General features: G+C 40.9%; 2 protein-coding genes across 8 annotated transcripts in view; one reads left to right on the forward strand and one right to left on the reverse strand.

Annotated features, from left to right (window-relative positions):
- LOC140913503 (uncharacterized) overlaps positions 1 to 3,073 on the forward strand; it is a 28,840-nt gene extending 25,767 nt beyond the window's left edge. For all 4 annotated transcript variants that reach the window (XM_073350090.1, XM_073350072.1, XM_073350083.1 and 1 more), the window contains 2 exons: positions 1,777 to 1,924; positions 2,161 to 3,073. In XM_073350090.1, the coding sequence (XP_073206191.1) occupies positions 1,777 to 1,924; positions 2,161 to 2,929 (917 nt within the window). In that variant the 3' untranslated portion in view covers positions 2,930 to 3,073. The remainder of the gene's footprint in view (positions 1 to 1,776; positions 1,925 to 2,160) is intronic.
- TUBGCP3 (tubulin gamma complex component 3) overlaps positions 1 to 25,767 on the reverse strand; it is a 152,348-nt gene that overhangs the window by 22,079 nt on the left and 104,502 nt on the right. For 2 of the 4 annotated variants that reach the window (XM_073350029.1, XM_073350021.1), the window contains exons 18-22: positions 16,800 to 16,888; positions 16,514 to 16,645; positions 14,653 to 14,793; positions 13,582 to 13,698; positions 8,980 to 10,145 (exon numbers count right to left, since the gene is read on the reverse strand). The exons of 1 other annotated variant lie outside the window; for it this stretch is intronic. In XM_073350029.1, coding sequence (XP_073206130.1) covers positions 9,987 to 10,145; positions 13,582 to 13,698; positions 14,653 to 14,793; positions 16,514 to 16,645; positions 16,800 to 16,888 — 638 coding nt within the window. In that variant the 3' untranslated portion in view covers positions 8,980 to 9,986. Of the gene's footprint in view, positions 1 to 8,979; positions 10,146 to 13,581; positions 13,699 to 14,652; positions 14,794 to 16,513; positions 16,646 to 16,799; positions 16,889 to 25,767 lie in introns of those variants that run through there. One more of the 4 variants, XM_073350040.1, reaches the window with a different exon arrangement.

Raw genomic sequence — 25,767 nt, forward strand, 5'->3', positions numbered from 1 at the left:
AGAAATAAATGAAAATCAGTGTGTGTATGGGGGGGCGGGCAGGGTGGAGATACAAGTCATGGAAGCAAATAGCTTACTTATAGAGGCAGGACTGTTTGACAGAAACTCAGAAATTTCTACCCCTAAATCTTACTCTTTGAAAGAGATAGAGGGGTGTTTCATTATTACACATAACCCCCTACAATAGGATCAGACATTTTAAACTATGGCTTGTTGCTATTATAAATATATTTATTAAGCATGACCATCTATTCACTCATCTCAGTTATTACGATGCTTCTATGCATTTTGATTACAAGAGAGGAGAGTTAGGAGGAGCTATTGTGTGACAGAGGCACATACAGAGTAGTGACGAGTCCTGTTTTAGATCTCACATAAACAAGGTTTAAAAGTATTTGGAGAGAAACAGAGGGCCACATTCAACATGAAGTAAATGGTGGTAAAGCCAAATTTAGCAGATATTTAAAGAGTGCTGTAAATTAAACATGTTTAGGGCATGAAAAAGTGAAAGTTGCAAGTTTGGCTTTCATTGCCTATGCAAAACAAGTGTAACTTCATGCTGATGGAGTGGAAGAGTGTTGTAATGAGCAGGGAAATGAAAGCTGCCCTCCCATTCCCACCCACCCACTCCCCATTCTAATTTACATCCACACCATCCTCAACACATCTGAGAGAAAGTCCAGGCCCAGCATAAGCCAGTGCAGCTACCATTAACTTCCACACAAGTTGTATCCACTTATGCTAGCCTTGAATTTGATCCGGAAATACCAAATCAATGGTTACACTCATTTTTACACACCCACTGAGGGTTTAGCTTAGCAAGATACATCACTGCTTGCCTAACTTTCAGCATATGAGTAATCCTAATTGTAAGTCAGACTCAGTATCTGTTTACACTTTAAATAGTGGTGTAAAATGCATGTCAGGTGTAAGAAGAAATATCAAACTTGCACGGTTTTGACATTTAGGCCTCAATTCATGAAGGTTCTTAAGTACATGCCGAACTTTAAGCATGAGTAGTCCCAGAAGTCTATAAGCTTAAAGTTAGGTACACGTGTAAGAGTATCTTGATGAATCAGGGCCAAAGTGTCACATCAGTGCAAGTTACAATACTTCACTTCTTGCACCTGACATCTAATTTACCCCATCATTTAAGTCGCTGATGAGTTGATCCACAATGTGTCGTTTGAAATGGTCCTTTGTTTGGATAGGTTATATGACAGCAAGATTCCAAGGCAAAGATAATTTGTATTTAAAATTGGTCCAACAATGTAAACACTAAATACAGTGCTTGGTTTAAATAAATAATAAAACTTTACAGCCTTCCTTAAATACTGAAATTACAGTTCACTTCCTGTTGAGATTTAAGGCCCAATACTGTAGTCCTCACTAGCAAAGCTTTACTGGCATGAATGGGAGAGAATGTATGCTTGTCTGTTAGCTGATCTGAGTGATTGGAAAGGGAGTAGAGACAGGAGGGAATTTGGCTGCATCCTTACTAGTCGATCTATACAAAATATTTAAATTGCCATAGTCATGAGAGCAATTCAAGAAAATACCAAAATATATCCCAAAGGGCATAAGTTGCATAACTTTAAAGAGCTCTGTTTGGTGCTACTTTAATGCAAAAATGTAACAGGATTTTTACTAATACAAAGAAATTACAAAAGGAGAAGAATGTTTTACTATTATTTGCAGCAATGTTTAGAACACATTGTTAAATTATTAATACTACACATTTTCCCCTCTAATGTGGAATTGTATAATTTCCTTTAGGTATTCATGACAAGAAAAAAGCAAAAGCTGCAGATCTTAAAGGCCTTCTCAAGCACATCATCATAGCCTGTGTAGCAGTCACTGGTTTGATATTGGCTGTAATAGTGTTGATGCACATATTTACTTCGATATTTCCGAAGAACAAACAGTGAGTTGTTGTTTTCCCCCCCATTATATAGTACATGGTTGCTATTGAATAATTAAGATGTTATGGTTAAATACACATCACGGTTTTTTGAATTCTGGAACATAAAGTGTTAATTCCTCAAAGTAAAAGACAACATCAGACTGTAAATTAGGTTTCTGCTGTAAGATCATTTTTAAATTGTTATCCAAATTCATAAAAATGTATATTGGTTTCTGAACTTATTTTTATTATTGCAGGGAACCAGTAATAACTAATACTTACAACATTTACAAAAGAGAAAACCCAACAAAAGATGAAGCCAAATCAATCTCGGAAATAGATTGCAAAGACCTGAAAAGAGACATTGCTGTAGTGAAAAATCAGTGTGAACATAGTAACCTGAATCAACTACCAGCGCATTTATCAACAGAAGAATCTAAAGAAAATGGTAAAGACTTAGAACCTTCAAAAAAACAACCAGGCCATAATCCTTCCTCCATTAACTCACCATCAAAAAGGACTGATGAAAGAAATAGAATTCTGTCAACGTCAACTGAACCTGTAAAATGTAACCACTCTTCACAAATGCCTCCCGACAATTGTTCGTCTTCCGAAATGAAAACATGCAAGAACCACAGAACTAGACCTAGAACTTTAAAAACAAATCAATCTTGTTGTCACAAACCAAGACAACATTGTACAGAACCAAAAGAACATGGCTATAAAAGACTACGGGATAAAGATATCGCTCTTCATAGAAAGCATTTAAACCATCAAAGATCATATAGGCATGACAAACATAGATCAAAGTCTACAAAATGTAATAGAACTCATGCAAATTGTTCACTCCTAGATGGATGTTGCAGTGACTCAAGTCCTAGCGATGACTCTTCATCAGATTTATTCATTTCTTCAGATACAACTGCAAACACACACCTGTCAGACACATCTCAACATGATGGTTCAAAGCGTACATGTTCTCAGCACAGAAAGGGTTCTTGTAGCTCTGATTCATACTCTGATTAGAACATTAGTAGCATTCAAAGGAGTAAACATGATCATTCTACATGATCAGTGAGAGCCAGCAGCATGTAGTACCAATCATTTTATCACGTGTGATCATGATAGTCCTGAGAGTCCTGGAGGTGGTTTTCTTTTGTAATCATGCTAATAAATAAATATTTTTATATTAGGCGTCAGTACTTGCTAATGTAGAGATTAGTTTCAGGTTTGTTCATGACATTTTATAAACTATTAAGCTAACATGCACATTTTCTTCATATGTTTGAGTTTTCACAATGCCCATAACTAACATTGCAATACTAATACCGTAAATGAGTGACACAGAAAAGACCCATACTGAATGTGAATCTCTCAAGCCTTTTGGATTTTTTTAATCAAACGTTTTTGTCTCAATTCCTCCAACCCCAGTGATCATCCTCTGTAGAGGTAAGGAATCTGAAGAGTTCAGTTTACTGATACCTGCGTTCTAACAAAATTAAATCCTTTATCCAGAACTGGTCCAGTTCCAACTAAGCAAGAAGAGATGGATGCTAGACATTAGAAGACATTTACCCCATCCCAACACCAGAACTGTAAATATGAGAGAGAGAGAGAGACCGCACATTGTAAAGGGCTTGATTCAGCAAAGCACCTTTGCACATGCGAAACTTTAAGCATGAGTGGTCCCACTGAAGTCAAGTGGACTGCTCAAGTGCTTTGCTGAATCAGGGCCTAAATAAAGAAACATTTTGAAAGATGAAGTCTAATCATACACAACAACAAATGTTGACATACAAATAAATATTAGAACAGATCATCAATTTAAGCTGTTCTGAAGAGGATAAAATTTTCAAACTTGTGCATAAATCTGTTTAGTTTTCTTAGTGCAGAGCAACAATTGAATGTTTACTTAAATACATAAAACATCTACGTAGTATTGGACTTTCAAAAGCTTTCTGTGTTGGCCTATGTGCTCCAACTGAAGTCTGAGTTAGGCCTGTGTTCTGAGGGCTTTTAAAATCCCACCCCTATTTTTTTTCCCCTTATGCATTACTTTAAACCAGTTCCATAGATATTAATCAAGGTTTGTGTTCATCTTTTGGATGAAACCAAGCATAAACTTCAGCCCAAAATACGGAGTTGGTTTTTTGTTCTGTTTTACATTATTTATAGATAGATAGATGATTAGATAGATAGATGATTAGATAGATAGATGATTAGATAGATAGATGATTAGATAGATAGATGATTAGATAGATAGATGGATTTTATGGCTGATAAGGATTTAGAACAGAAGCTCCAAACTTAACCTTCTACAACATTTGTACCAATGTTGTAGAAGGTTACGTTAAAACTGTACATAAAAAATTACCCATCACCTACACATGTGTACTTTTACCCCTCTCTAAAAATTATCATTGGTAAGAATATAGTCAGCTATTTTAGGGCATATAGGCCCCAATCCTGCAAAGACTTGCACCCATGCTTAACCTTAAGCATGAGTACACCTCCATGAAGTTAAGCATGTGTGTCAATCTTTGCAGGATTGGAGCCTTGCTGGTTAGGCCCCAATTCAGGACTGCACTTAAGTGCATACTTAACTTTAAGTACATGATTAAGTCCCATTGACTCATGTTTAAGTGCCGTCCTGAATAGGGATGTTTTCTGAAGCAGGCCTTAGAGTACTGCCGTGGGAGAAAAGTCTTAGTGAGAGCAGGTCTGACTAGAGAGCAAGACAACAGAAAAATAGGAAAAAGTAGGTTTATTTTATTTTTTATAGTCCCATTCTTTAAAAAAATGGTGCAATGGGGATGGCTAACAGTTTCAAGTAGAAGGAAAAGTGACAAATGAGTTTTAACTCAGAACAAAGTATCAACTTGTCAGAGTTTGCCAAGAGTCCAGTGAAATTTTCTAGGAAAACCACACTATTGGGCTGAAAGGATTAAAATATAAAGGGAATAGAAGGAGCTTGGATGGGAAAGAGAAAGACAGTGTAATATTAATTATTAGAAAAATTGAACGGAGAATAACAAATTAAAAATACCCATGGAAATAGCATTACTCAGTTCCATGCAGTCAATATATGAACACTGGAGATAAAACAGAAAAGCTAACAGCAGGCTGATAAAGAAATATTCAGAGGAAACCCTTGGAATCATATCCTCTCTCTAAAATGAACTAATGTTGACTGTTTCCTTTCCAGAGGAAATAAATAAAATACTTCCAGATTCTAAAAAACAAACAAAAACCCCCACAACACTCACTCATGTGAAATTACAAAGAAAAAAAGGAGGAATGAATTATCTAATGGAATCCAATTTCAATAGCGTATCAAGATATAACCCACCACCAGCAGACCCGCCAGGGAAATCCAGAAGGCCATAGAAGACCTATTGTTTGAGAAAAGCCAGGACTGGATGGGCTACCTATCAAATATTACAAGAACTCACTCTTCAGCTAGCCCGACATTACCACTCTGATGGGTCAGAAAGAACCAGACCACCCCTCCCCCTGCCACATTCCTCCCACCATACTTGACTGTTAAAATACAGGATTTAGCTTATCCACAAACCTCACACTCCACACACACACTACAACTAGTCTTCTCTCAGAAGAAGCAACAATAACACTGCTGTAGGGAGAACTCAGACTATCACATTACAAAAACAATGTCACTTATACAGGGCTTTTCCACGGAATAGCTTACAAAGCACTTTCAAAGGTGGGCAAATACAGTTATCCTCATTTTGTCACTGAGGTGCAAAGAAGATCAAATGACTTGACTCACCATGTAACAGAGCAATGACACTCTGCCAGACTTCCTGTGTGGCCTCGGGGCAATCACTTAGACTAGTGGTCCCCAAACTTTTCAGGGTCATGTCCCTCCCCATCCATGCCCCTGCGCGAGCCGCGGCTGGGAGCAGGGCTGCGGCTCCCGGAGGTAGTGGGGGATGCGGCCGGGGTAAGGGGGCCAAGGCTAGGGCCGGGAGCAGACCTGGCAATGGAGTCGCATCCAGGGGCTGAGGGCAGGGCCAGGTGAGGAGCTGCAGCCAGGCTGTGGCTGGGGGCAGGGCCAGGAGCCGCGGCTGAGGCAGAGCTAGGAGCGGAGTGGGGCCGAGTCGCATTCGCTCTCCTCATCCCCCAGGGGGGCTGGCCCAGGCCCTGCCACGCACCCCCAAACGTTCCTCCGTGCCCCACCGTTTGAGGACCTCTGACTTGGGCCCTATCCAACAGAGCACTTAAATCACTTACATGCAAGCAGTCCCTTTAAAGTCAATGGGACTATTCACATTGATTAGAATTACACAGGCCTTTGAGCTTTGCTGAACCTGTAGTTTTGTGTCTCCGTTCCCTACTTGTGGGAAACTGGGATAATAATGGTTCCATACATCCTAGGAGTGTTATGAAGATAACTTCGTTCACGCTTGTGTGGCAGTCTGATATGATGGTAACGGCGCAAAAACATTCAGAGAGAATAAGATACGGAATTTAAGTCTCCAGTTGTCTGCTATGTCCAGTTCCATAAGTCCATGTGATGTAACCTTTTCCAGGGTGGACTCTATCATGTAAACTCCTTTGAGAAGATGGAACAGGGGCACAGGGCCAGATGAAGGTAAACTGGGGACCTAGGCACGCTATGACTGGGATTGCCTGGGGTTCAACCCTGCAACCCATAGAATGGAAGTGGCAAAGGGGCTTCTTCTCTTCCAGGGAAGGAGGGGCAGCAGGATGGGGTCCCCAGGCCCACCAGGAACAGCAGGGGTGGTTGTGCAGGGGTCCCCCAGTACTTACCTTGGCTTCCAGGATACATTGGCATAGGTGGGGAGACCAGACTTCCTGCACACAATACTCTACTGGGATGGTGCTGATAGGTGTCTTGGAATTAATATTCCATTAAGATACTTGGGACAGTTCCCCTCTCTCAAAAACTTTTGTTCCATACTGTCTACAGACTCAGATCCTTGCATCAGTTACATTTTGGTCATGTTCTCAAGCCACAGATGTTAACTCAGTATATAACTTGTTAAGTATTTTATCTAATGGGGACTAGGTACCCACATTGTGAGCATGTTTAAACTCAAAATTCTAAGCAGCAAGCCTGAGTGGGTTTTAGACTGGCTTACTGGGGAGACAGGTGGAGATTTGACCTAAGTTGTCAGGGGAAGAGGTAGATTTGCAAGTCATTGTAAAGGTGGCAGTTGAAAATAAGTGAGTTAAATTGCAAAGGAGAAGAAGACTGTGAACATACCCAGAAGGGACATCACAGTGGGAGGAAGGGAGGAGGAAATAGGATCCTCCAAAGTCAACACAACAGGCTCAGTTAAGCAACATAGGAGAACCAGGAAAGCAGGGAGTGAATCAAGGAAGCCTATATAGGAGATGGCCTCAAGGAGGAAAGGAGCAACGGCCCACAGTGCTGAAGAAAAATAAAAGACATGAGTGTTTATATGGATGAAGTATATGCTGTTTTACACTTGGCAAAAAGATTGTCATTAGGGCAGTTTAGGTGCAGTGAAGGAACTGAAAACATTATTGGGGGGTGGGATTAAGGAGAAAGTTGAAGAAAATGCATCGACAAAATCCTTCCTAACACAGGAAGCCATTCAATTAACTTGAAAGGCAAAGCATTTAAAATTGATGAAGGGCAGTATTTTTTCACACAATGCACAGTTAGCATGTGGATCTTATTGCCACATTTAATTCAAGGGGCTAGTAGGATTTATTAAAAAAAAAAAATCAAATTTTTATATGGACAATAGCCAGAGTTGTGATAACAAGGATTTAAAAATCCCAAGAGTTTTGGAAGGGATATAACCCCTCAGACTTCAGGGCATAAACCAGCCGTTAGCTAATAGGGATTAGGAAGAAACTGTCACTGTGGGTAAATTGAGTACTCTATGGTTAGGGCACAGCTTTCCTGGCAGGGCAATGTACCTGTTTTGATGGTTTGCCCTCAGAGGTTAATTGAACCTGGACATTTCCAAACAAATTGAAGAACACTGTTCCATTCTCAGACCATTCTACTGATGATTGAGTATGACTTTATACTGTACCAGACTTGTTTTCCATCAGTGCACTGGCCCTTAGGCATCTTAATCCATAGCTTCATTCTCACAGATCACCTTGATCTGCAACAAATGAACCAAGAGGAAAAAACAACTAAAACATCCGTGGTGGAAGTCTCAGGATGAATCCGGCTGATTCTGTTGAAAATGCTTGACATCTTATATTGTGGCTGGGAGGGAGGCAAAAAAGTTTCTCTGTCTACTTTAGGAGCCACAAGGTCTTGGTCAATTGATTTGTTTCAAGTTGACATTCTGATTAATTCACTGTCTCCTCACTTCATTTCTATTTCAAGTGCCTCCTGTTGTGGGGCAAATTTATAGTTTTGAAGAAAAAAACTGATGATTCAGGCTGAACTGTGTTCATAGTACCAGGGCAATACTGAAAATGAAAAAACTTTGTCATCTTTGCTCAGTGCTTTAGCTGCCTTTTTCAGGTACTGGAGTTGAATGACCTTTGTACCACAACTTGTGATTTAGGCTCATGTTCCTCTTGGCTGATGACCTGAACGATCTCCTTATTTGAAGGACCTTTCCTCATTGATACCACTACACAGTCAGTGGGGGAGCTTGAACTGAAGCACCGATGTTTTAAAGTAGGCAAGGCTGTTGTGTGACAGGGTGTTCTCAAAAATGGAATTTTCCTCCCTCTTGATCCAAAGTAGCCCAAACTTGATAGACAAAGGGGCTTTACATCATGCAGTGTAGGCTGTTTTCCCCATATGTTCAGAGAGGTGAAGGGAAGGGGAAAGAGGCAAGCTTTGGAGTACTTGATCAAGTGCTCTGATCACATGGGTTGATTTATTATGGGACTGGGCTGTTGGGATTTCAGTGTAATTATGTTATAACTTTTTGTAGAATTGTGAACTTAGTTGATGTGAGCATACCAAGACCTGCTATGGATAGGGATTTTGTAATTAAAAAAGATCAATGCATATTGTTATGCAATTTACCCTTTTTCCACCTTCTCCAAAAATGTGTCATTTTCCAGTCACAAAAAACAGCAAAGTATTTGAAAGATAGTCGTGTTTTTATTTTTCTAAGCTTTTACTTGTGGAACATAATAAATGGATACTTAAATGACTTGATATAATGACATCTTTACAAAAACCATTTCCCCCTAACATCTGGACAGCAATATATAAATATTTACAATGGAAAAATAGGCAAGAAAGAAATAAGTAGTCTTCATTATCCAAGTCAATTCCTCTCTAATCATAGGATTTTGACCACAAAATACTTCATTCACTTCTATCCATATTTACACATTTCTTTACTTCACTTGGGCTAGCACTAAGGTTTTAACTTCAATTTTAGGATGCTATATTATGTGATACATGTCACACCTGTTATGGTCCTGTAATTTGCTTTTGTATAGTAGCAGAATTTGCCTGGAATAACAAATCAAAATTTTGAAAATGTTAGCTTTGAAGAGAGAAAAAAATTTAAAACGTATGTAAAGTTTACATACCAGGATACAAAGTTTCTCACACAAATACATCACAACACTGAAAATCAGTATAGTAAAATGTTTTTCTTAATATGGATATTAGGTCTCGATCCAAATCTCTTGGTTTTAACAAAAGCAATATCCCAATAGAACAAATATATATAGAAAAAATAACGCCCTCTTATTTTACTGTTAAAAAAGGAAATGGAGCCTTTTGAAACAAATTAAGATGTGATTTCCTGGAGACGAATGTAAGTTACAGTGAAGAGAGCTTAAAAAGCCCCAAATAAAATACGGTCTTCATTAAGAGGAAGATTTAGCAGATCAGTTGGAACAGTTTAAACCAGCCCATTTAATTTTGTAATATTACAAACGTTAATGTAAAAAACAAGACTTTTTTGCTCTCTGTCCTACAGTGTCACACAATCACGACTGAAAACATATTGCCTGCAGAAATCATAGACACCTACTGCATGCCATTTGGTTTTAGTATGTAGACACTGACTGCCTTGTCCAATACCAGGTTTAACATCCTTCAGAATTCCAGGAAGACTCATTAGAAGTTGCTTTACGTATGTGAGCTGCGTCTCCCTCTAGTGCCCAAAGACATACGAAGTCTTGGTTCTCTTGCTTTATAATGTTCATTGAAGTCCAATCTAAAGCTAAGAAATCGAAGGCTTTCATCGGAACTGGTTGTCAGTAAGATCAAAAACTGTTGCACAATGCCCTGAATGAAAAGGGAAAAAGAGGAGATTCACCAGAATGTACAGATGGTGTCATTTGTGTGCAATAGTATTTGTTGACAAACTGAGGATCTGAATGGTAGCACTGTATTAGAGGAACAGGGAACTCTGAAAGGAAAGGCAAGCAGAATGTTTATAATTAATAGTTCACAAATCAAGTGGAGATGGTCATACAAAAGTGCAAAACTAAGTATAACAAATCCACAGCTATATACAGGGACTTCATGACTGAAGTTAAAAATAGAAAACCTATAACCACAACAGCAGAAGCTCTACGCCAGTTGGGCACTGCTTATTCTGAGAAGCCTCTTCAGCTTTGTATCCCACACCAGAATCACTGCAGTATGAAAGCACTGATGTCGCAGCTGCACCATTGCAACTGGTTCTCCTGCAACCCCTTCAGCAGCTACTTTACAATGTTTATTACACTATCAATTACTTTTCTGTTTCAAGGTACTGCAGCTTATGTAATTATATGCACATAAATTGTGTTCTGTTAGCTGCAGTGCATGCACTCAAGATTTTGATTGTTTTAAAAATGTTTTATTTATAATCTCACAGAAAAATGGTTAAACTAGCTTTATTATGGTTGCAAAGTCACGCACTCAAAAGTTAGTAAATATCAGAACTAAGTTTACCTGTGAAACCTTAATTCACTCCCCTGTGCATATGCATTATATGATGCTAGCTTAATTACATGATCATATGCTATTTTTTACCCACAAGTCCCTGCCTCATTTGCACAGAGCAGACAGTGCCCACTTAATTCAACTGTCTGTTTTCTCCTCATAGTTCAATGGGTAACCCTAGGCCCTATTTACTACACACTATTCAAACTCTGTTCTGAAATCAATTATTAATTTCCTCCTGGGCTTTTCTCTGGTACACATCTCTACAGTGTCTGAGTGCTTCACAAACATTCAGTAACTTATTTTCATAACACCTCTGTGCAGTGAGGGAGTGATATTATCCCAATTTTACTGATGGGGAGCTAAAACAGAGAGATTAAGGTCAAAAATATCTAGTAAATGTAGGCGTCAGCCAACGCCTAGTAGCTGACTTTTCTATAGCAAATTTTATATGTTCAAAGCAGGGTTCCCACTGACTTCAATTGCAGCTGTGAGTGCTCAGCACTTCTGCAAATCAGACCCAGGGTCTCAAGTTGGGGACCCAGAAAATGAGGAATGCACTATTAGTGTCTACCAGTGAAAAGTCTGGATTACATGACTTGCCCAGCATTACACAGAAACTCCCTGACTGAGACAGGAATTAAAATCTAGTTCTCCAGGATGGTTTTCAACCACTTTCACCATCCAGAGACTGAGACCATTAATTTCTCTTCCAGCAATCCTCTGCCTCATTCTACTACACACCTTCCAAATTCTACAATAAATGAGGCAGGGGCCCTACAGCCAACAGTTTCCTTCACTATACAATCCTGATTCATCCCCAGATGACATCAACACATACCACAAAACTTGCAGTGAGTTGTAGCAGTGCCCCCATGGGATGTTACTGCGTGGCAAGCTGGTGCCTTCTAGATTCACAGACTGGGTTGTCTTTTTTGCAACACTAAGCCACCAGTAGTTCCACCATTACTGCTTGCAAGGATGCATCATGTCTACACTAGCCATTCTGGCTGTTATAAACCTGTTCAACATGTTCTTGCACAGCACTCCTCCATCTTTTGCAATACCAATTTGTGGGTATCTGGCTCATTTGTGAAATTCTGCACAAAAATTCACCCCAAGGCAGACAGCCAGCATGGAAATTTTCAGCCCAAAGGGTTAAAATTTCACGAAGTTATAAGCAACCAAAAACAGGGTCTTAGGAAGTGCCAGACAACCTTAGTAGCATCAGTATTTTAGGTGGAGCTGGTATTATTTAATTTTACAAAACGATTTCATACATTAGACATGCTAATTTACAAGATTCACATTTTAAAAGCATTTAGTACAGAACCTTGCCAGTTCTGGCAGTTACTATCACAAATCCAACTTTGGAGACCTGGGTCAGAAACGATGAGCCAGATACCCACAAATTGGTATTGCAAAAGATGGAGGAGTGCTGTGCAAGAACATGTTGAACAGGTTTATAACAGCCAGAATGGCTAGTGTAGACATGATGCATCCTTGCAAGCAGTAATGGTGGAACTACTGGTGGCTTAGTGTTGCAAAAAACAACCCCCTACACGTGTTTTATTGTCTAAGGCCTACATCAGTCCTGGTAACAACAATGCTGTATAAATGCAGAACGTGGTTCACTTAGAAGAAACCTCTGCTGTCTCCCTAACTCATTGATCTATTTTTATTTAATAGGTCTACATTTAACATCTTGTATTTTGTCTAATGTACTAAACATGTGGGAAATTATAAACAGCAAAACAGGAAGAGAACTGGCTCAACAAGTTTAGTTAGAAACATACATTAAAACATACATTATGAAGATGATATCACCGTAATCTTCAACATCTAATTTTATATTTTATTTACTGGCTTTTGAGTAGTTATCGCTAAAAAATACTGTCCTTATCCTACACAGTGCTCTTTGCAGGGGGTTTCAGAAAAGTACACGATGAGACATTTCAAATAAGCTTTGACAACTAGACACAACAGGGCAAGTTGAAACTGAAAATCCATCCTTGACAATCAATTTCCTGACCTTCGTAAATTGATAGAAGTGTGGCCCTAACGTTTTATGGTAGATTACAGTAACGTTAATTTCCTTAAAAAAAATCCTGTGGAATGCTTTGCTTGAAATGTAGCTAAGGGCTTCCATAGTGAATGGTGCATTTGGAATAAAATGTAACTAATTAAGAGTAAGCCTGAATAATTCTCTTTTCACAGCATGTGACTCTGCATGCTTTCACTTAGCTGCTCAGACACTACCCATTTCAACATCCCTAAAAGAAGAACAGAAAATGACTGTTTCTTTAAGAGAATTATTTGGGTAGTAATCATTTGCAAAGATTAGGAAGGTAAATGGAATGCAATTGGGATTATATGGATTAAGATTACTTTTAAAAGAGCTATTAAATCCATTATGAAACAAGTATGAGACTTAACACAAGAGGCTATCATGGTCCATCGTGTAAGTAAGTACTTGCTTTCAAAGCTCATTCAGAACAGCTACTAGAAGTTCCCAAATATCATCCACCTACAAACTATCAATTTTCCTACGGCTGATGTTTTCCATGGAGCCACTCTTGAATTAATTAAAACATATTTAAAAAGACAACACACTGTATTGAGGACTAGCTGACACGAATGCTTTAAAACAAAAAAAATTCAGATCATGGACAGACGAACATTCATATTGAAATTGCAGGTAGTTTTGATTTTTACAAATTCAAATTATACAAAACTGGCAAATTTATTTTTTTGGTACAGATTAAACAATCCTTATAAATCTGAAGGTCACCTGATAGAAATGTGTAAGTATTCGCAGCTGTGAACACATTTTTGGTATAGATTCTTGAAACTCTCTAATCCTTTTGTTCTCTTCTTCCTCTTCGGAAGTAGTTACTCCCCACTCACCCTACAGAACAAAGTGAGAGAGATGTTTAACCTCACATGTATAAACTATAGGTCCAGCAAACAACTGGACTAAACTGACATGTTCATACATCGAAATTCATCATAACAATCCACATATTCAGCTTCTCATATTGTGACTGTCAACCCCCTCACACTGGTTATGCAGCAAATATAACTAACTAGTTGTGTTAATCGACAAAAGGTGACAAGTTATAAAATGTACTGGCCAAGAATTATTATATGATAGACAACGGTAAATGAGAATTCCGTAAGTTTGTGTGTGTTTAGGAATGAGCTGGTTTCATCGCATATCCACTCTTCCAATTGAATGTATCTGTATGGTGGAAGGGAAAAGGATTCGACTTCTAGATTTAGGCAAGACATTTTCCAAGAGGGGTTCAGAGCTCTGAACCTACTCTCCACTCCTCAGTCTGAAACATCTCAAAAATGGCTGACTTTCAAGACCTGCTGCAAGACCTTCTATTTAACTTTCTATGGAGTATGTGGAAGCTGCTGATATACTCTCTCTCTGACTATATTTTTAACTTTTGGCAAAGGTACCTAACAACCTTGGATGTCTGTTTTGTCTTAAAAAGCACATCCACTTGAAATTAAAAAATACATTGTTCTTCCATCTGTTTCAAATAATTGCCACCCATAATTAAGGCTAAGATTATGTCAGAGAGGTCACTGAAGACACGGAATCCATGACTCCCAGAGACCTCCATGACATTTCCCATTTCAGGCCCAGGACGGCCAGGGCCGCCCCCCGCAGTTCCTAGCCCTTCCTCCCCCTTTTGTCAGTTATTTTAAAAAGAAAAAGTCAGGAACAGGTCACAGGCTTCTGTGTATTTTTGTTTATTACCTGCGACATGTCCGTGATTTTTTACTAAAAATAACTGTGATAAAATCTTAGCCGTACCCATAATACATTACACTGGCAGCCTTACTGTACCTCAAGTTCACGCTGCTTCTTTTTCTCTTCAAACTGCAACCTCAGCTGCAGCTCCTCCAAAGCAGCTCTGTACATTACATCTTGAGCACTCTGAAGCTCAATGATTTGATCAAAAATGGCTCGAAGCTGGTTAAGAAGTGTCTGTGAGAAGATTCAGAAAGAGTAAAAAAGAAGAAAATTCTGGATATAAAGAGGATTTTAAAGCTACTGTTACATTTGTTGAGATACTAAAGAATTATTTAGCTGGAAACAAATTGGTAACCTAGGGCACAACTGTGCAAAAAACCCTGATTCAGGAGAAACTTTAATACACTTCTTACCAGAACTAAAAAGGGCCAGTCCATATTGCAATAGCAACATGCTTCATCTCAAGCTCTGTGCCTGCATATGCACCCCAAATGCAAGCCAAGTGACCCACTTTTCTATCTGAAGATTATCACAATGGTTAAGAACATTAAGGGGAAGAGTGGAGTAAAACAGATGGCCAATAGTCCACTTCTAGGTCCAAAATAATTATGTTACTGCTACAGAAAGTCTGGAAAGAAAGAAAGAGCGAGAACATTTCGCAGTTCCTCTTTGTTCTCCTAAAAGATTCTTTTTAAATTCTTACCAGTTGTACAGCTCTTAGTAGCTGTGTAAAACAACTGAATTTTTAACATGAAGGGCTTTGCTCTGGTATTGCCCTTTTCCAACTCAAAAGCAGCTTTTTTGGCTAATTGGCCCATCAAGGAAATAATTATTTGTATTACAGTAGTGCTTGGAGGCTCTCAGTGTGTTATGTGTTATACAGAACAATATAGTACCCACCTCAAAGTGTTTACAATATAATCAAAGCAAGATGCAGAAAGTGGGTGGATTACACTATCGAAATAAATATGAGAGAGGAGATGAGGGCAATGGTAATGAGAACAGGCATTTACATAGGTCAAAAAGATAATAAACATCTGATGTCTCTACTGGCTATCTATCTAGTAGTTATCTGTTGGGAGATTCCCATAAGCATCGTGGAAGAACAAGTCTTGAGAAGGTATCTGAAGGAGAACAGGGTAGTGGTTTCACATTCTAGTCTGCAGAGGGTATTCCTCACATAAAAGGAGGCACGGAGGAAGGTGTGAAGATTCTTGTGGGAGAAGTCGACAAACATGCCACAAGGATGGAATCAGCATGTGGAGAAATGTGATAAGATACAGAGCATGTAAATATTTAGGGACTTAAAAGGTAAATGCTAGAAGTAAAGCTGGTCAAAGCCGGTCAACGTTTCAGAAAGAAAAAAATTTCAATACAAAATTTACAATTTCCTCCCTTTTTTCCAACCAGGTCTAATCTGAAGCTTGTATTTGGTGTGGGGGAGATGGTAGTGGAGGGACTCAAAGCTGTGTGTGTCATCAGACATGGTCAGAATGATGCTGGAGCAGGAGTTAGATGATACTCAATGGACACTATCTTCATTCTTCTCACTCAATCCTGTGATCAGTGACACAGAAAGACAGGGTTGGGGGGGCCACAAAGAGTTCAATTTTGGCCCTGCAAAGTTTAAGTTGATGGCAAGACATCCTGGAGGAGTTAGACGGGCTGAGATACAGGACTGGACAGAGGCAGACAAATTAGGGGTAGGGTGGTAGATTTGAGCCATCAGCCTAGAGTTGGTGGAAGCCATGTGAGCAGAGGAAGTCACTTCAAGAAAGGGGTAGCTGGAGAAGAGGATTCAGTGTAGGCATTGGGCATAGCACCGAGTCCAATAAGGCTCTGATCCCGGGGGGGAGGACTCTAGGTGCTACTGTAATATAAAAAAAATATTTTTATAATTTAAGCATGAGCTGACATAACAAAGTTATGATTTTATACAAAGAAAAAGGCTTACTCTGGAGTCGCTATCCAACAAACAGCGAGAGATGATTGTGTCCAAGAAAACTTCATGAGCAGCGATGATGTGATCTAAGTCCTGTGCTTGTTGGACCTTGTTCCAGAGCTCATCCCATGAACATTCAAGGACCTAGAAAACAAGGATTCAGGGCTAAGCTGTTCTATATTTGATAGATTATATAGTTACTCTTCTACTCTAAATAGAAGACACATAAGTCACCTTGGTTATTAAATGTGACTATTCTCCCTTTTTAACAGTAACAAATTAGATGGATAAAGTGTACCTCAAATGTAATGTAATACTGCATTTGATGAATGAAATGGACCATTTCTGATGCCAGCACGTGGCACTGATGCAGCACCCCAGAAAGCTCTGTAAAAAAACCCAGAGTTTATATATTAAAACAGAGGACACACACACCAGCCAGTGTACTAATATTGCTTTATCCAACATACTAAGTAAGCTATAGCAAGACAGTCATTGGTCTTCATCACTAGCTTTAATACTAGCTAGTAATACTTGAGTAAAGATCTTTCTCTAATGAATTTCTATGCAATATAAGACAAACAAGGAACCAGATGTCTAATCATATAGCATTTTATGGCTTTGCATTATGTAAAAGCCTTTTGCTTCTCAAATCCAAGAGACAGAAAGAAATGCATTATAACTGTACGCAATATTTAAATATGAAAATCTTACAACTCAATGTCTCGAATAAACACTTACTATCCTTCAGGGTTTTTGGTTTTTTTTTAAACACACAATTCTTCTGCATACTGTGCATGAAATATATGTGCTCTCTCAGATATTTTGAGGCAAAAGAGAAGGATGGTCCAGTGATTAGTGCATTAGCCTGGAACTAAGGAGCCATGGGTTCAACTCTCTGCTTCACCACAAATTTCCTGCATGACCTTATTAGGTAAATCACTAAGTGTCTCGCTGCCTCAGTTGTCCATCTGTAAAGCAGGGATAATAGCACCTCTTTACCATACCAGGTAGTTGTGAGAATAAAATACATAAAAGACTGTGAGATGCTCAGATACTACACTAATGGGATTATATAAGTAATGCAGATAGATTAAAGAAATAACATTTCATTAACTGCAAGGTAATCTTGCCACCCAAGAAAAATATGAAACTTTGAAATAGGTTAAGGACAAGTTAAGACTGTGGTGGTGGATTGTTGTTGTTTTGGTTTTTTTAAAACACTTTGTGAGTTTATAAAACCATCAAAAGATTTGAGGGTCTACCAATGAGTACCACCTCTGGTTCTTCACTCAATTTCTTTGTTCATAAGCCATTCCTAGCACATTACATTACATTGATGCATGTGAGGAGTCAAATAAAAAATAAATCTCTAGTTTCATAATAAATGGATGGGTCTGCTACTTTGTTTTTTAATACATATTGTATCAATTTGCTACCCTCCCTGTGACCAAAGTATGTGGGAGCACAAAGAGACAGGACAAATAAAGGTATATTCAGTTTCTTTGTTTGTGTAACTTGTTTTAGGCTGAAAATAGGCATTATGCTGGGAGCCAGTGTCGAAGTTCCAGCACAGACTGTGTGTGACAACAGGCATGTCATTTACCTTCTCCAATCATGAGGTTCTCCATCTGTAAACTGGGGATACTGATATGTACCCATATCATAGGGAATAGGAGCCAAAAGGCATAGCTAAGTGTTAGTCACTCACTATGTTAGAGAAAATTATTAATTTCTTCCCTCTGCAGCTTTTTAAGGAAACACTACTTTCTCTTGGATGAGGATCTGGCTATAGAAGTTGATGCATTGTGAATCTCCCAGACTGGATTATAATACATTGTGTCTAAAGCTGAAGATGGACAACACAACAGCATATCTTCATATCTTTTGTAAGGAATTACTTACACTTACAAAAATAAAATAATCCCAAAATCAAAAGACATGGTGAAGAAAGCTTTGGCAAATCAGGTAGAGACAAACAGCAGAACACACTAGGATGCCATTCAACGCCGGATTAACCTTTTGTAGGCCCGGCGCCAAACATAATTGTGGGCCCCCATGGGGACAATGGAGCATGGCGCAGGGGGGTCGGTCCCCAGAACAAGGGACCAGCCGGGGCAATGGGGCACAGCATGGCAGGGGTGGCCCTGCTCCACCCAGCCCAGTGTGAGGGCACTATTTACAAACTGGCAGTTGCCAGATGCACAATAGCCCACCCGGCTCTGTGCTGCCAGCATGCCCCTTCCCCTCGGGGGTGGGCCCATGCCGTGCCACGCAGCCTCCCTGCCAAACACCAGAACACGCCCCCTTTCCCCCGATTCCCTATGGCCAGAGCCCCCACCAGATCCTGCCACAAATGCATAGCGCCCTGCACACCACCATAACTGCCCAGCACCTCACACAGAACCCCCACTCCCTAGTGCCCCAACACACAGATCTTCCCCGCTCCCTCACAGCCATGCACCCACCCCCAGCCCTCCAGAGACCCACTCCCCCACCCCCCAGCCCCACTCACCAGCCCTGCTGGGATGTGACTGTGTCTGCTCGGCTGAGCCACCAGCGCAGCCAGGGCTGGTCCCGGGGTGGGGAATCGCTCCGGCCCCTTGCGAGTGGCAAGATCAGCCAGACCAGGGCCTGCCCCGTCCGGGCTCCCCCAGGACCCACTTGCCTGGAGGGGCCCAGTCAAGCCCCTCCCCCCACTCCACTGTTTCTCCCCACAACTGACCGAGACTGGCCAGGCTTCTGCACCAGACCCAGGTGGCTCAGCTCCAGGTAGACAGGTGGTGGGAAGCAGAGACTGACCGGAGCCGGAGGTGCACTAGGCTCAGGCCAGGAGGCAGAGAGAAGCGGGCAGGTGGGGCCAGGGGCTGGAGAGGAGCCCTCGGCCAGCCAGCGGGCAGGCCAACAGGAGCAAATGGTGGAGGGGGAGCCAGTGGGCTGTCAGGGTCTGAGGGCACAGTGAAAGCAGAGCAGGCCAGGGCCCCTTCTGAGCATGGGCCTGGCTCCATGGAGCCACTGATGCCATTTATGGACAGTGTTGCGTGACTCTATATTGCTGAGTAAAAACAACGAGGAGTACTTGTGGCACCTTAGAGACTAACAAATTTATTTGGGCATTTTATATTTTATATTGCTGAGTGTAGCACTTAGACACCAGAAGTGATACTATTCTAGAAATACATAAAGGGCAGCCAACGGCAGAGGTCAGTCTAGAACTCCGGTATATTTTGCTCCCAGCCATGTGCAGACTTTTTTAAGCTACGGTTTCATTCCTTTAGGGCCTTCTGGGTCTTTTCCCAAATCTTCTGAGAATGGTTAAACTAGATCACTAAACACCAGCACTGTACAAGACAAAATGAAGGTGGTCCTTGTCCTGAGGGACTTGCAACCCAAGAGAAACAAGAAAGTCAGGGAATCCTGGGAAGGCCAAAGGAAAAGGACTTGACAGACTCAACGTATTTGTTGGTTTAGATCGGGGTCGGCAACCTATGGCACACGTGCTAAAGACGGCGCACAAGCCCATTTTTAATGGCAGCTGCCAGCTCTCCTGCCTCTTCTCACAGTGTGCTGAGTTCCTGCCCCTCTTCCTCTTCATCCCTCCCTCCCTGTTGGCCCTTGCGAGGGAGGGGGTGGGGGAGGAGCGGAGTCAGCGTGCTCACTGCTCCCGACGACGGAGGCAGAAAAGAAGCAGGGGCAGGGGCAGGGCATATCCCCTCCAGCCCCCTGCTGTGAGCACCCCATAACCCCAGCCCTCTGCCCTGAGCCCTGCAGCCCCGCACACCCCCAAGGCCCCTGTCCTGAGCCTTGTACCCCCCTCACACACACCCAGCCCTCTGCTTGACTCCTTTACCCCCCGCCCCAAGACCCCAACCCTGACTCTGGCACCCCCACACATACCCAGGCCCCCGTGCCCTGACACCTGCACCCCCCTCACATGCCCCCAGCCCTCTGCCCTGACTCTTGCACCCCCCCACATCCCCAGCCCCCCCCCACCCCATGCACCCCCCACATCCCCACCCCCACCCCAAGCACCAAACAGGAGCTCCTGCACCTCCCCCCCCCACATTCCCACCTGCACCCCTCCCAGCAAATGGGAGCTGCCAACTACATCATCAACCAACTACACCATCCACCCTATAGCAACTTCATCTAGATCATATTTCCCTAATTTCTGTATGAGACTGGCAAGCCTTACTAAAAATTAAGGTCTCTCAAATCAAAAGCTTCCCTCCTTCCCCTCCACAAGGCCAGTAACCCTGTCAAAGAAGAAAATTAGGCTAGTCTGGCATAATTTGTTCTTGACAAATCCATGTTGGCTATTACTTATTACCCTAATTCTTTAGGTGCTTACAAACTGACCGTTTAATAATTTGTTCCATATCTTGCTGGGTGTCATAAAGTCAGGCTGATTGGTCTAGAATTTCCAAGGTCCTCTTTGTTATCCATTTTCAAGATAGTTACTATATTTATCTTCTCCATTCCCCTCATGAGTTCTCAAAGATAATCGCTAACGGTTCCAAGATTGCTTCAGCTAGTTGCTTAAGCACTCCAACTTGAATTTCATCAGACCCTGCCAACTTAATTACATCTAACCTATCTAAATATTCTTTAACCTGTTCTCTCTCTATTTTAACTTGTGTTCCTTCCTCCTTGTTGTTACTGTGAATTGTGTTAAGTATATGGTCAAAATTAACCTTTTTAAGTGAACACTAAAGCAAAATATGCATTGAATACCTCAGCCTTTTTGAAGTCACCTGTTATTAGCTCTCCTTCCCCACCAAACAGGAAGGGCCTATACATTCTCTCATCTCTCTCTTGCTCCTAGTATATGTATAAAGCCTTTTCTTATTGCTTTGGATATCTTTTGTTCGGTGTAACTCATTTTTTGCCTTAGCCTTTCTGATTCTGTCCCTACATGCTTCTGTTATTCTTTGGTATTCATGCTTAGCAAGTTGACCATGTTTCTACTTTTGTAGGATTCCTTTTGATTTTCAGGTCATTAAAGAACTCCTGATGGAGCCATATTGGCTTCTTTCTTCCTATCTTTCCCTCACATCAGGATAGTAGGCTACTGTGCCTTTAATATTGTCTCTGAGAAACTGCCAGATCTCCTGAACTCCTTTATACCTTAGATTTTCTTCTTACAGGACCGTACCTACCAGCTCTCTGAGTTTGTTAAAGCCTGCTTTTTGAATTCCATGGTGCTTATACTGCTGCTCTCACTCTTTCCTTAGAATCATAAAATCTATCATTTCATGATCACTTTAACCTAAATTGCTTCCACCTTCATATTCGCAACCAATTCCTCCCTGTTAGTCAGAATCAAGTCTAAAATGGCTGCCCTTCGGTTACTTCCTTAACTTTCTGAAACAAGAAGTTGTCCAGTACATTCCAAGAACTTTTTGGAGATTTTGTATTTTGCCATATTACTTTTCCAACAAATATCTGGGTAGTTCAAGTCCCACATAGGTACAAAGGTATGGGGACCTTTAACATTTCAACACTTTGTATAGGAAAGCTACCTTATGTAAATTTTATAGGTTTCTATAATTAGTAATAATCTAATTCCCCTTTCTAAATCTTGTACAGTTGGACACCTGATAATAACTTAGCCTGCCTTTTCAGGTGTATGGTGCAGGTGTGTGTGTGTGGGGGGAATATTAAAAAACCTCTAAAAATAAAGTTAAATTAATTTTTTTCTAAAAGTTCTCTATTTGTATTTGGCTCTTCTATGACTATGTGATATAAATGCCAGTGAAGACTTTCTAAGTCCCTCATACCTTTGCCAGTAGTAAGTATGTGGCCAGCATACTGACAAAAAGCCTTACACCGCAGCATACATACTTCTCTCTCATAGTATTATTATACAGCTTTGTTTACACTCAACTTTTATTACATACAAAGAAGCACCTATCCATTGTTCTAGGCAATCCTTCATATATTTTAGAACAATTAAAAAACCCAGACTCTTCCAGTACTCTCACTTTGTCCAATAATTAATACATTTATAACCAAGCTGCTACAATATGTAACCCATCTTTGTGATCTCCCGGTGTCTCAAAGCCAGAATACACACAGTGTTGGATCAGATAGGATGTAGGAGGGGGAGAAGCAACTTGGAAAGCGGAATGGCCCTCAAGGAGAACACCCCACCAGATGTCTCCCTCACTTTTATATGAGTGGAGCTCCAACTCAGACACCTCCACTGCTCACAACAGTGACTGCAAGCCATGGGGAGAGAGGTGTTCGGTCACACAGGTATCAGTCCATTTAGGGCTAGATCAAAATCAATAACAAATTTTAGCCAATACCTAGTAGGTCGCCAATATGGATCCAAAAAACACTGCTGTCGTGTGCTCCCAGAAAGATGTACACTATAAAAAGAGTACTAAAATTCAAAATCAGCTTCAAACTTCTGAATAGATTCAGGATCTAGCCACACAGAGCACAGTACAATGGTTTATTCTAGAAGTGACAAAGGTGTGACTAGTCCATTCATATCTGAAAAAAATGGCAGCTTCCTGGCTGTAAATAGATGAAATAAAGCTGTTCTGGCCACATCTGATATGTGCTCTTTTAACAGCTGGAAGTCCAGCCAGACTTCTAGATTGTTCACCTGCCCCACAAATGAAAAACTAAACCAACCAACCAGAGAGGGGCAAATTTGGATTCCTGCCAGCTAGCTGTCCCAAACAATATTTTCATTTTCTCTGGATCGAGTATTATTTTATATTTCTCTCTCTCTCTCTCTCACACACACACACAGCAGAAACACAATACTATGCCAAAGCAGCAATGAACTAAAATCAGACTTCTAAAGACTAACAAGTACCATCTTCTGTAAAATTAGACAAGAAAACTAGACTATATATTTGGCTCTGTAGATGGGAAACACACTCTGCTAAAACCCATTTGTAATTCTCTTCTGCCCTCTAAAGGCTGTTTCAAGATTTTCAACTTTGTAGTTTGGATGATTAAAAACAGGTGTATTACGTATATCTTTGGACTAGACATTATCAAAATAGCCACAAAAGGTTGATATTAATCTGAATAAGACAAAAGAGGTTTTTTTTGTTAATACTATAGATTTTTTACCTAACACATGCAGTGAAGCAGTCGTAGCTCAGAGTAAGGCTGTGGCCAGAACTCCATCTTTGGCATGAACTAGAATCCCCAAGTATTCCAGCACACAAAAATGTAAAACATAACCCAACAATTCCCCCCAAGCATAAATGATTAAGGTAAGTTTTCCACGTAATACTTAGTTTTGCTGTTAATTAACACAAACAAGGGCTTTAGTGTTACTTCCGGTTTTGCATGCTGTCAGGGTTCCCTCCCCACTCTGAACTCTAGGGTACAGATGTGGGGACCCGCATGAAAGACCCCCTAAGCTTATTTTTACCAGCTTAGGCTAAAAACTTTCCCAAGGCACAAATTTTGTCTTGTCCTTGAACAGTATGCTGCCACCACCAAGTGACTTAGACAAAGAACAGGGAAAGGACCACTTGGAGTTCCTATTTCCCCAAAATATCCCCCCAAGCCCTTACATCCCCTTTCCTGGGGAGGCTTGAAAATAAACAAGTTGAGCACAAATCAGCCTTGGATTTTTAAGACCCAAAAAACCCACTCAGATTCTTAAAAAAACAGAACTTTATTAGAAGAACAAAAAAAAGATAAGAGAACAACTCTGTAAGATCAGAATGGAAGATAATCTTACAGGCAGTCAGATTCAAAACATAGAGAATCCCTCTAGGCAAAACCTTAAATTACAAAAAGACACAAAACAGGAATACACATTTCCTCCAGCACAGCGAATTTCACAAGCCAAAACAAAGAAAACCTAATGCATTTTCTAGCTAGATTTCTTACTAACTGTAAAGGAGCTGGAGGGCTTGCATCCTTGATCTGTTCCCGGCAAAGGTATCGCACAGACAAAAGCCTTTCTCCCCCCTCCAAGATTTGAAAGTACCTTGATCCCTCATTGGTCATTTGGGTCAGGTGCCAGCCAGGTTACCTGAGTTAAACCCTTTACAGATAAAAGTACTTTGCCTCTGGTCAGGAGGGATTTTATAGCACTGTATGCAGAAAGGTGGTTACCCTTCCCTTTATATTTATGACACATGTGCATAACCCACAGGTCAAATTAAGAGGGAATGTAAGCAGGTGTCAAGTTAGGCCTACTTAAACTGATGTAGCCATTGAAGTAAGATGTGTTGAAATTGGCAATGTAATTTACAAACCAAAGAACTGGAAGAAGTCATGAGTTAAAGTAAGTGGCCATCTACTTTAATATAACCCTTCTTGCATCCTCTTGTTCGTTGCCTTGCTTGCTACACTCCTCTTCCAGCCCCTCAGCACATGCATTGCCACTAAATCAGACTTCACTTTACTGAAGGGACAGGAGGCGATATGTAAAATAGGATGCAAGTTAAAAAACTAGTAATGGAGCTACATCTGAAGTAAGTCTAAGGGGAGCTTCTGAGAGCCTAAGTTAGTGTAATGTACATATTTGTGGAGGGTGGGAGTTGGAGGGGAAGAACTGAAAGGTTTAAGATTCAACAGTTTCAGACTCTAAGACGCATATCTCAATTCATTACGCTGAGGCAGAGGAAGAGGAAAAAAGAGAAGGTTAATCACCTTGCAATAACTGAGATTTTTTGAGATGTGTGTCCCTGTGGGTGCTCCACTCCAGGTGACGGTGCGTCCTGGCGCCATTGATCGGAGATGTTTGGTAGCAGTGCCTAGTCGGGACACACACACCCAGCTGTTCTCGTGGCATCATTAGGGTCTATCTGCGTGTGCGCGTCCCGCAACCCCTCAGTTCCTTCTCTACCGTAGAGTCATCTGATTCATACTTCAAAGTAGAGGGGAGGAGGGTGGGTAGTGGAGCACCTCGAAAAACCTCAGTTACTGCAAGGTGAGTAACCTTCTATTCTTCTTCGAGTGCTGTCCCTGTGGGTGCTCCACTCCAGATGAATGTGAAGCAGTACCCACTATGGTTGCTGGGACTTTGGATTTGCGTCATTGATACCGGAAGACAGTACTGGATGTCCTACTATGGTGTCTGCTGTGGTGTCATAGAATCATAGAATATCAGGGTTGGAAGGGACCTCAGGAGGTCATCTAGTCCAACCCCCTGCTCAAAAGCAGGACCCATCCCCAATTAAATCATCCCAGCCAGGGCTTTGTCAAGCCTTACCTTAAAAACTTCTAAGGAAGGAGATTCCACCACCTCCCTAGGCAACGCATTCCAGTGTTTCACCACC

This window comes from Lepidochelys kempii, chromosome 1 (genome assembly GCF_965140265.1).
Source record: "Lepidochelys kempii isolate rLepKem1 chromosome 1, rLepKem1.hap2, whole genome shotgun sequence".
Taxonomy (NCBI): domain Eukaryota; kingdom Metazoa; phylum Chordata; order Testudines; family Cheloniidae; genus Lepidochelys; species Lepidochelys kempii.